Source organism: Poecilia reticulata, chromosome 16 (genome assembly GCF_904066995.2).
Source record: "Poecilia reticulata chromosome 16, P_reticulata-male-v2, whole genome shotgun sequence".
NCBI lineage: Eukaryota > Metazoa > Chordata > Actinopteri > Cyprinodontiformes > Poeciliidae > Poecilia > Poecilia reticulata.
In genome coordinates this window covers 31,868,757-31,881,206 of record NC_088845.1, presented here as the reverse complement: position 1 = coordinate 31,881,206, position 12,450 = coordinate 31,868,757, and the positions used below count along the sequence as shown (strand labels likewise).

General features: G+C 38.4%; 1 protein-coding gene across 6 annotated transcripts in view; it reads left to right on the top strand.

Annotated features, from left to right (window-relative positions):
- LOC103478802 (glutamate receptor, ionotropic, kainate 2) overlaps positions 1 to 12,450 on the top strand; it is a 549,772-nt gene that overhangs the window by 502,940 nt on the left and 34,382 nt on the right. For 4 of the 6 annotated variants that reach the window (XM_017309432.2, XM_081616747.1, XM_008432852.3 and 1 more), the window contains 2 exons: positions 2,091 to 2,341; positions 2,607 to 2,634. In XM_017309432.2, the coding sequence (XP_017164921.1) occupies positions 2,091 to 2,341; positions 2,607 to 2,634 (279 nt within the window). Of the gene's footprint in view, positions 1 to 2,090; positions 2,342 to 2,606; positions 2,635 to 12,450 lie in introns of those variants that run through there. The other 2 variants (XM_008432853.3, XM_081616748.1) reach the window with 2 other exon arrangements.

Genomic DNA, 12,450 nt, shown 5'->3' with positions numbered 1-12,450 from the left:
GCCATCCTGGGAACATTACCTTTTGTTTAAGGCACACAGGTTCAGTTATGCGAGGATTGAGACAGTTTCAAATTTACAAAAACTATTAAATTATTTTTAAAACCAGTTGTTTAGAAATGAAACAAAGGAAAAAGGAGCTGCAGTAGCTGAGGTTACCGGCAGAAGGGGACACTATGGGGACGGCAACCACAAAAAACCCTTTAAAGCACCAGATGCAGCAAGACAACCCAAACTCAAGAATCACAGCACACAGAAGAGGAAGACACCGTCACTACACCAACACCAGACCTCAGCAACTGCAAAAAAAAATAAATAAATAACTTTAAACCCAACAAAAGAAAAGCAATATCAGCCAAGAGCAGAAAGGGCTGTAAACAAAATAAATAAAGAAATAGAGCTAATTAACAATAGAAAATACATGTTAAAAACATCAGGACCAGGCGTGGTCCTCTTGCCATGCCACAGCAGGCGAAGTGGGCGTGCCGATGCCACACCCCGCTTTAATGGAGGCAGCTGAACGCCACCGCAGTCCGACTTTAAAAAAATAAATCAATCAAATGACTCTGCAGAAGTCCAGGAGACGAAAGCAGATAGAGCAGAAATGGTCCAACTATGGGGAGACCTATGAAAGTTAGTCACCATTTTAAATAAAACCGCAACAAACTGGAGCTTACAATGAGCGTTAATTTCTAGGTCTGCTGATCCACACAAACTTGCAGAACGAGGAAGAGGAGGACAGCAGCACAGTGCCAGTTTACCTACGATCAAACTTCAATTTGACCAAGATCAGCTATAGTGAAGGGAGAGAGAACCCCTCCACCAGGAAATCAGAGCAGCGTGCACCAGTTGGCAGTTTCACTGCCAGAACCCACAGGACGAGCCACACAGTGGGAGAACAAAGACGACATGTCTGACTGAACGCAGCAGCTCCTTATATACACCACGCCCACTTTAACAACCGGAACTTCTCACCTGGAAACTATTTGTGTAGAATTATGTATATTTCTATATCACTACATCTGTTTTTATTGAAGTCACTTAAAAAACAACAACAAAAAAACAAATAATTATATATCTCAAAATACTGCCTCCTGTTTTTTATTCTCAACTTGGGCTCTTTTAAAGAACGATCTTCTGATGCAGTTTTTGAAGCTGCAGTTAGCTGCCTAGCCCATAAGGACCCGGCGAGGAAACACAGACACAGCTGGGATCAATCAAGGGATAATCAATAATCAAACAAGAGACACAGGAACTAAATTGACTAGAAAACAAACCTAAATCCTTACACTGGTGTTGTATACATTGTTTTGTGCTCTTGGCAGAGCACCTAAAGGACAGTGAGGACTGGGTTTGTTCATTATGGGATGGGTTTTTTCTCAATAGTTATTTTTTTATTATTTTCAGTAACTCTGGTATGTTTGTATATTTGTAATGAAAATATTTCAATAAATATATTAAACATTAAATATACTTTAATGTTGCAATGTTATGTTATATGCCACACAATACTGTAACTTGACTGAATATTTGTTTGCCTTACCCGTTTCAACATCCTCCTTTGATGTTACTAATTTTTGTGAAAAAGATTCAAATTTTTGCACATTCTGCTTTGTCTGTTTCCAGAACTTTCCTCTCTTTCTTCTCTGCACCTTACTGTCTTACTTTTCATCTTTTAAACATCACTGAGTGAGCAAAAGACATGTTATGTCAGGAGAAATAAAGGAAAGCCAGTGATATGACTGCAAACTGGCACATTAAAAAAGAATTACTGATTAGTAGATATAATTCAAATGTAACTGAGTAAAATATTTTACTCAAAATGTAATCTAGTAAAAGTTCAGGTTTTGTAAACTGCTTTAAAAGGTACAAAGTACAGATAAGTTATTTTTTAATTACAGTAAAGCCTGTAAATGTTACTTTCCCCCACTGACGGTCCTACTTAATACTGAGAATAAGCAGAAAGCTGAATTATTATTGCATAGCTGTTTTACTGTGCGTATTAATACTGGCAACTCTGTGGGTTATGCAATAATATTAACAAAAAAGACAGTAGCATTGCTTGTTAATGTTTTTGTGTCTGGTTCCTTCAGGATCTCCATACAGAGATAAGATCACTATTGCCATTCTGCAACTTCAGGAGGAAGGGAAACTGCACATGATGAAAGAGAAATGGTGGCGAGGAAATGGTTGTCCAGAAGAGGAGAGTAAGGAGGCCAGCGCCCTTGGTGTGCAGAACATCGGTGGGATCTTCATTGTCCTGGCAGCTGGACTTGTTCTCTCTGTGTTTGTGGCCGTTGGAGAGTTCCTGTACAAGTCCAAACAGAATGCACAGCTGGAAAAGGTAAAGAATTCATGTGATATTTTCTCTGAAGAATTTAAACCAATGAAAGCAGAATTTCTTACAGTAACCACATATGCCATGTATTGCAGCCTTGTGGCAAATACAAGCTATTATGAATCAGCCTGTAGTAATTATGCTTTTATTAGAAGTATATCATTTGAATAGGCTTATTGATTTGAGAATAGATGGAACTTCACACAGTAATAAGAGTGCTATATCATAACCCATAAGATAAGAATTGGTGTCTTTGCATTTATTCACTTAGGCCCAATGGCGACAACGAGATAAGAAACGTGAGGAATTCTGCTGTCACCATGGAGCCAAGCTAGACTTTAACCACCATCTCAAATGACCACAAGGGAACTTCAGAAATGATTTGCCTTTATTTGAGTCTAATATCTAAAACATATCTTTTTGTTGTTGGTTTTAAGTTCATTTATTTGTTTAAACATTAAAAATTTTCTTACAATTGCAAAGGAATGGGTTACTGCTAAAGCAGTTTAATAAAATGTTTGAAGTACTTGGACCAAAACACAATTGGATGAAATGCACATCTGTTCAAGGCTTGCTCCACTGCATGGAATGTCTTCAACAGCCACATCCAAAACTTCCCACTCTGAGCTGCTTCTTTTCATTTCTACCCTGAAAGCTCTCACTCTGCTATTCTGTAACCAATCTGACTTCATGTCTTTTGCTTTAAAGGTGATGGATGCAGTGACAGAAGACTGTGATATTTAACTGCCCACTGAGCTGTCTGGCAGTCACTAGTTGCTAATACAATGGCCTGCAAGTTCAGAAAAAGATGCATAGAGCAAAACCTGAGATGCAGAAATATTAAATAATGATTTAACACACTGCATGAAAAATAATAATACCCAAGTATCAGTCCCACAGTCATCCATAGATTCTGACGACAATCTCCACAATTTCTTTATCTCAAGTATTCCACTTCAACCTAATGCTAATATTGCAGTTGGAAAGGAAGTCAAAAATATTGATCAACAATCTATTTCATTTGTCTCAGAAATTGAGATATGAGTTTATGCTGCTGCCTTTTTTTTATTAAGCAAGCCGAGGGAATACTTGAAGATGAATTTCTGAGAAAAAAAAAATATATACTTTTTTCTGACAATAGCTACAAGCATTGAAAATCAGTTTATAACAACACTTTCATAAAACTTGCAAAGTGTTTTGAAAAATAAACAAATTATTTACTAGTTTTATACTTTGGTTTTATGTCTAACATATGGATATAATTGCCCTTTAAAGCAAAAAATACTATTTAGGTTCCCCTCAAACTAGAATGTTAAATAAATAGATATATTTTAAAGGAATGTTTCTTTGATGCATACTTGTTCTGGAAATTATACAAAGCCAAGAAATGCTTTGCTTTCATATTGCCCATTTTTATATTTTAAGCTGTTTTACACAATAAACTTTTGTGAAATAAAAATAATATAATTTCAAATCAATTACATTTATTTATACAAGCATAAATGCATTAATATATATCATAGACATTTAATGTTACAATCAGCAAAGAAAGCAAAATATAAGGTAACTATTTTGATTTATTTTTAATTTCTATTTTCTCATAAATATTGTCAAACACAATATTGACGATTTTTAACTGAACTACTAAAAATCTAAATTTTAGATTTTAGGAGTTAAAGCTGCAGTTTGTAACTTCTATAAGAAATATGTTTTTGATTCAATTCAAGTCAAAAGTTTCCCTTTGATCCCAAAGGGAAATCAAATGTTGTTAAAGTCATTGTAGACAGGGAAATATCTCCTGTAGCAGTCTAAACAGTGAATCTGAAGTAGCCTCTGACTGAAGATGCTTTGTTTTCCCAAGACAGTCTCATGAAGAGGATGGTCAGGGTTGTCCATCATTTTTTTAATAATAATCATCTTAGCTTCCTCAAGAAGTACAGAAGAAGTACACATTGTTAAAATTGTCACTTTATCATGACAGTATAACATAAGACAATTGGTCTCCTTTCTCCCTGTGTTCCTAATGCTATCGGCAGAACCAACCAATTTAGGGCCAGGAGCAAAGTCTTAGTGAAGTCAGTTACATTTGTGTATGCACTGCTCAATATGCTAATGGTGGAGAAACAACTTACTGTTACAGGAAAACTGTTTATTCACCATCATCAGAGGCCATGCTAACTAGCCTGTCCAGGCTATAGTGTGGGGAACTGGCAGGGAGCAAGGGGCAGGGTGTGAGAAGTGCATGCACAAGAGTGTATGAAAGGGTTAAGACCCTCCTCCTGACTCCGACTGGTTGTTTTTGGCTGAGCGGTGTATTTCTACAGATGGCAGTAGGACCACAGGGAGAAGGCAGAGAAACTCGATTTGTTCCCAGATCTATCTCCTATTATACTGTCACAATATGGTGTAAAAGAAATTTAGTGTTTCTAAAAGTTACATGTTGATTATAAAAGTTACATAATGCAACTTTAAGGAACACACAAACTTTTCTTAAAAATATCCCTATGGTTTGTGTTGCTAAGTTCTTGGTCCAATATTTTACCTGGTTAAAGTTTTTTGTTTTTTTTCCTGTTATTAACCTATCAAATCTTAATGATAGTAAGATTTCAATTGAAAATATTTGTTAAAATCCATAAGGCCACTTGGCAAATGAAAATCAATTCAGGTCTATAACTTGAACTGGCATAAATAAGCCAAGTAAAGTCTGTGTCATTTTCCTTAAACTAATCAAGGAGAATCAGGGGAAAAGAGAAATATAAGTCTCTTTTAGTGGAGGTTTATAAACCCTTTACTGAAGGGTTTTATGGGACTGTTGATACTCCATCAACAGTCCGGACAGAAACATTATAATCTGAGGATTTTGGTTTTGGCTTGTGTTCACGCTTAACTTGCTTGTGTTTGTGGAATCATAGAAGTTGGTGTTTTAAATTACATTTCACATTTAGATTGCAATAGTAGTCAACCAATGTTTTGTGAAGTACTGGTTAAGTAAAAAATGTCTGAATTAGTATATATGTCTCAGCTAAGGTAAAATGATGATACATTTGGACTTTATCTTAAAGAAAAAAAGAGGTATTGCTTGAAAGGTTTTTCTATTTGCTTTTGAGCACTGTGGCAGGCCCTTGTGCTAGTAACTATGTTCCAGATCTCAATGCACACAGCGATTTTGCATTCATGGATGTCAGTGGTCTTTTTAATGCTTCTTTTAATTTTTTCAGCCAAGTTGTGACTTGAATTTGTTAAGGCGCTTTTCCACTAGCCCCCCTCTAACCGGGTCGCCTCGGTCAGATTCGTTTTCCATGAGTAAATTTGGCGCGGCTCAGCCCAGCTGTTCTCAGATTTTAGTACTTACTTCAGTGGTAGTACTAGCAGGATCGATCAAGGTATGGCACCAAAACCATTTGATTGACAGCAAACCGCATTCATTGATTATGTCACTGTAAACTGCAAAACAACCTTTAGAGTTTAGAATCTAATTTTAGCTGTGGGCTCTGCTGACATGACATCTGCTATCAGAGAGCTGTATGGAGAAGTTTAATTATGAAAATAATCAGGAGCAGCAGCAGGAACACATGCAGTAACTTCTGCAGCAGAATGACCGTGAAGTAACAGCGCTGCTAGCAGCTCGTTTCTCTGAAATACGGACATTACTGAAGAAGAGAGAGACGGTGCAGCTGTGGTCAGATTTCTGACAGAGCTGCTGTTTTGCGTCCACAGTGTTAAACACCGGAACTACATAATATTAGTTTATGATGTGACTTTTTTTTTTCATTTAGTTAAAAAATAATCAAGTTTATTCATGGCTATTGGTTTCTATCTTTTGACTGCATTGCCTTAATACAAAAGTTTGTAATTATATTTACATGCATAGCGAAATAATCACCTTATCTGGACCTTCATCATTATGTTTGGACCAGGAATAAATTTCTGTAAGACAAAATTAAATATTTGGGGTTATTTTAATCCATCAGAACCAAAACCCAGAGGTTCTCCATTTCTAAGTGTTGCTGCAAACATCAGCAGAGAGTTGAACACAGCATAGGAACAGACCGGATAATGGAACATCTCACTACCTGCCTAGAACAGAACCGCTCATTAGTCGGTTAGTTGCTAGTGGAAAAGCGCCGCTACATTCATGGTACTTTTTTCTCATTTCAGCTTATCTTTTCCTCCTACCATTTATACAGGTACATCATGAAAAGTTGAATATTTTTGTCACCCATTTTAGAAAGGGAAACTCATACATTAAATATATTTAGTATACAGAATTAAATATTTATTGTATTATATGACGACTATGGCTTATAGAATAAAAATACATAATTCAATATTTTGACAAATTTGGATATTAGGAAAAAGTTAAATATTGAAAATTGATTATGTCAAATCCTATCAGCTAGTTAACTCAAAACACCTGGAAAGTTTCCCTGAGCCTCTACACGTTCATCCACTATGAGTCAGTGTGGTACAATCATGAGGAAAACTGCTGACTGGACAGATGTCCAGAAGACAGGACAATAAGCATATTTGATTAAAGTTGGGTGGAAGGACAAAAGTGTGGTAGGAAAAGGTGCAAACGGGACAACCACAAACTTGAGAGGATTGTCAAGCAAAGTCCATGTAAGAATTTAATGGAGCTTTGTAAGGAGTGGCCTGAGGCAGGAGTCAGGAGAGGAAAGTCAAGTTTGCATTTCATTTGGAAATCAAAGTCCCAGAGTCTGGAGGAAGATTAGCTGGGGACATAATCCACTGCTGAAAGTCCAGTGTTTCCTGTCAGTAATGATTTTGAGTACCATGTTATCAGCTGGAGTTGGTCCACTGTGTTTTCCTGAAGTTCACAGTCAATTTGGGGAATCGTGGCTTTTCATTATCTGTAATAAAGGCGTAATTTACAATAAATAAAGGCCTTAAATATTTAATTCTATGTGTGGCAAATGTAATCTAGATGAGCTTCACTTTCTGGAATGAGTAACAAAATCTCAACATTTTTCACAATATTTAAATCTTTTGAGATGCACCTATATGTGACAACATATTGACACAATATGTTATGGGGGTGAATTTGCTGCAAGATCTAACTTAATTTTTATTGGAGGCTTGTCTTGACTTGTCTTGGCAAAAATAATCTGTTAACCAGAGAAAAAGTAAAGACTCCATAAATTAACTAAGCAGTTATGTCAGAGTCAAAAAGCAACTAGAAAATGTTTTCAAATAAATCAAAACAGTCTACAATTTATTGCTTGATTCATCCATGATTGTCACTATTGGCTTTGTGATGCACTTTGTACAGAGCACATGAAAAGACCCAAGTGACATGTTTGAATTTTCTACTAAATCTTTTCACTAAACAAAATAGAATTGTAGGTTGATAGAAGTGTAATAAGCTTAGACTGGTATTTGAAGCCCTTCACATAGATAGCCACAGTCCAGTCCCTTTCCGTAGCTTTTATATCTTTGTTTTAAGATCTCAGTTGCTACCAACCTGTGAGGCAGCAGTTAGTCGTTAGTCAAGTTACAAAAAGATCAGTCTAAAAATATTTTATAATGCCTCTGTCATGGTTGCAGTAATACTTCTGACCCACATGCAGAAAACCCTCAGGTGACAAAACAGTAGTGTTACGACCAGTCTAGGGGGGCCAGGTCGCAACATGAAGGATCCATCCTCCTCCGATCTCAACATCCGACACACACAAAATTGAACAGTTGATAATGATTTATTTTTAAAAAGATATATCTTTTTTTTTTATCAAGATGTTACAACTGGAGTACCTGGCTTCAGAGTGAGCTATCGCCGAAAACAACAAACAAAACGAACCTATCTAAATAATAAGAGAAGCTTACCTAATCAAAAGTAAATAAACCAAAGTACAAAAAAACTTACCTTCCTAACCTAAGAAAAACATGAGAAAACTAAGGAAACATAAACGGCAACTCACTCCTACACTCCAGAACTCTAACACAGATAAACAAAGGAAAAGGGTGTGGCCGGTGGAGATGAGTTGAGGATGGGACACAGGAAGTCCGCGTCAGCATCTTTTATGTCCGTCCCCTCCGAAAAGCAGCCAATGGGACATCTCCGTCGTCTTCTTGGAATCAATCAATCAGGGACGGGCACCTGCCGACTCATTTATAATCAACTGTACGCCGTCAGTCGTAACAGTAGATTCATTTATAAAACGTGAAATGTTGAAGTTCGCAGCAAGGAAGACCAGGGAACCAGAGTCCCAGGAGGGTCAGCACACTGAGGGCAGACAGAAGTAAGTGAGAGAGAACAACAACCGTGAACAAGATATTGGGAGGAAGGCGAGTGGGATCAGGTAAGACGATTGAAGCTGAATATGCCTGGACTGTGAGTGAGATGAAGTCTTGGTAATGAGTCCATTTGTTTGACTGAGCGCAAAAGAGAGCAGGTTCGAAGACAGTGATGTTGTGATGGAACAGAGACAGTCCCAGGTTGCCAACCAGCTTAAGACTTGTCCAGGAGCTTGTCAACGGTAGGTGAACCCCACGTGGGTCTGGAGAATAACTTAGGTTGCGTCTTCAGTGCCGAGACTTTGGAGCATGTGTCGAATAATCAAGGAGGAGTTTAATGAAGTGCATATTGAGATTTGTGCTGACAGAGCAGGTTGTGATGTTTGAAGCCTTGCAAGTGGGTTGTATCACGTGACCGAATCAGGAACGGCTTACGGATCAAAATAAATGGTAAAACATTGACATTTCACCTGCTACATTTCTTGTTTTAGAATTTTATTGCATGTGTGTTTGCAATTCAGTATGGGTCCAATTTTCCCTTCTCTGACAACATTTTGATTTCTCCAAATAGTTTCACACAATAATAAACAATCACTTATAATGTAAAAAGAAAAAAAAGTAGAGCCCATTTTCTAATTTCTAATGTTTTGAAAGGATAAGTTTCGTTTCCTAATGAATTTTCATGATGTATATTTTTTTTAAAACTCACCGGTGCTGAGGCATTCTGAGTTTTACAGAAAGGTTAGGATACTAACCAGCAGTGGTGGAGGAAGTACTCAAAAGATGTACTTAAGTAAAAGTACAAATACACAGACAAAAATGTACTCAAGTAAAAGTCAAAGTACCACATTAACATTTTACTTAAGAAAAAGTAAAAAAGTACTGGCTTTTAAAAATACTTAAGTATTAAAAGTAAAAGTACTTGCTAATGCATTGCCTAATCACTAATATCATTAAGTGTATCGATCATATGCCACAGATAAAGCATGTTTTATTGAGTTTACTCTGTAACATAGTTTAGACTTAGATATATGATTCTATGCATCATAATTTCAGGGATGGAAACATCTCGTCTCCTGTCCTAACATAACATGAACTTCACTTTTTTTGCCACACATTTATTTTGAAAGAAATCCAACTGGCAGAGGAGGACATGGAACCAAGGAGCCACGTAGCAGAGTTGTAGTCTGGACCACTGAACCCAAGACCAAATCAAAACCAGCACCCCGTGCTACATGACAATAACATTAAGTGCACCTATCAAAACTGCTTCTCAAATTGCTCTTAAAGATTCACTTTCCCACCTAGATATTAAATACTTAGAACTGAAATAAATTTAACCAGTATCAATTCAAACTCTTCTTCATTCTGTTTTGCTTTCATCTCTGTGCCACAATACACAGAGGTCTCCTGCCATCCCTAAAAAAATAACACCCTGTGCGGTTGCCCATATTGCCAATGTCAGAAATAATAATTGTCTGCACCATTAAACATAGCAATTAACAACGCTCAACTATGAACACTGTCCAAGGCCCAATAAGCAAGAAGTAACCAAGCAGGAGGAGCACCGTGACTGTTCTCATCCTCCCTCCTGCTGCAACGTCTGCCACCATGACAGGTGACGAAAACAAAGAGCAATGAGCATGCTCTGCGTTCCTACGTTCTTGTTTTATTTATTCACCAATTAAATGTAAAAATATTTTAATGAAATAAAATAGCTACTGCAGTGTACGCAGAGCATGACAAGAACAAAGAACGGCTCTCACTGAGGCTTCAGTACTATAGGACTTAGTCAAGATCCGTCTAGAAGAATCGGATCGTCCATGAATGTCATATTACAATATTGCACTTTGGTCACAGCGCTGTCCCATATCTACGACATGTCAGTCATCACAGATGCAACATGTGTCTCAGTCAATACAGCTAGCTTTGCTAGCATCACGTCCACGGAGCTTACCTTTCTTTAAGCTTTCCTTCCAAGTGACGTTAAAAATTGGACGAAGTTCCACCGTCTGTGAAAGCGAAGCGCTGCTGATTTTACATGTCGCCATATCTTATGATTTATGCAGCGATATTATATTACTGATGCTCAGAGGAAACCACTGCGCATGTCTGGAGCTCCACGTGCGAGTAAAGGTGGAGGCGATGGGTGACAACAGACACTAAGTCACGTTATTGCTCGGATTTTACGGCGCCATCTTAAGTCCCTGAACTTCACATTTTAACGGACAAAACACACAATGCGACTTGGATGTAACGAGTAACGCGACAGTTTTGTAGGAATGTAGTGAAGTAGAAAGTACAGATACTTACTGTAAAATGTAGTGGAGTAAAAGTAGAAAGTATCTATTATTAAATCTACTTAAGTAAAGTACAGATACACGAAAATTGTACTTAAGTACAGTAACGACGTACTTGTACTTCGTTACTTCCCACCACTGCTAACCAGGTCAACCAAGCTCAGCCAAATCATTTTAAGATGCATCAATGAGACAGCATACATCCACTGGAATACTGGGAAGGTGACAAAATGTTTTATCTCATCTTCTATAAACCTGCTGATCCATTTCAGCAGGTCATCTGCGCTCTGTATGGGTATTCTCTGTAGCAGATGAGATGGAATCATCTCAAAAACCACCAAAACCTGAGCATAGTTAATGTTTTTATTTTTAAGTATTAAATAAATCATGCAATTTTGTCCCTAGTGACATAAGCCAATCACAACTCTCCCCCATTTGTTTCTTTTTGATCCAGCCATTGTTTCATATAGAGATTAAGACTATAATCACAATTTATGTATCAGAATCAAAAACATAATTTATTCATCGTAAGGCTTCATGTTTTCATGTTACCTATTTTACATATATGGTCCACTTGATGTCGCAGTAGAGCAAATAAAGCATGCGGTGCGTCAGCTCATGAGTCGAACAGTTAGATAGAATACCTCAGTGCCTCATGAAGCTTCATCTCACCATCACTATGGGTCAGAGTCCAGGCTTTCATCTGGGAGACCTTGATGAAAACAAAAAAATTGCTTAATGACAAGCAGATCACAAAGAGAAACACAAGAGAAGTAAGGAGGCTAGGAGTTACCACAAAGGTTAACCCTCTGACAGCAGTCTCTTCTTACATTGTGTTGATGAGGTTTATGAATCACAGGTGCACTGAGACACACCTGCAGGACCCAACTCACCAACCACACTCCCTGATGCCATCTGGTGGAGAACTGACACAAGGTGGTGTAGATCCCAATAGCCTCAGCAATATTGTTCAAATATTTGTAAGGATGTTCTAAATCTACATAACACTAGCATTACAAGGTGCTTTTCCTGACCACTCACAAAATGTGGTTTATACTACAAGCCACATTTACTGAATCAAACACTGCTTTGATGAGCAAGAACGGGCGGCAGCCGAGGGAGGGGACCCTGGCGGTCAGATCCTCAGCTGCAGAAGCTGGCTCGTGGGACGTGGAACATCACCTCTGGTGGGGGAGGAACCGGAGCTAGTGTGCGAGGCTGAGTGGTTCCGGCTAGAAATAGTCTGCGTCACCTCGACGCATGGCTCTGGTTCTGGAACCAGTCTCCTTGAGAGGGGCTGGACGTACTTCCACTCTGGAGTTGCCCACGGTGAGAGGCGCCGGGCAGGAGTGGGCATACTTGTTGCCCCCCATCTTGGCGCCTGCAGGTTGGGGTTTACCCAGGTGAACGAGAGGGTAGCCTCCCTCTGCCTACGGGTGGGGGGACGGGTTCTGACTGTGCTTACGGGCCGAACAGCAGTTCAGATTACCCAACCTTTTTGGAGTCCTTAGAGGGGGTACTGGAGAGTCCCCTCCTGGGGACTCCCTTGTTCTACTGGGGGAC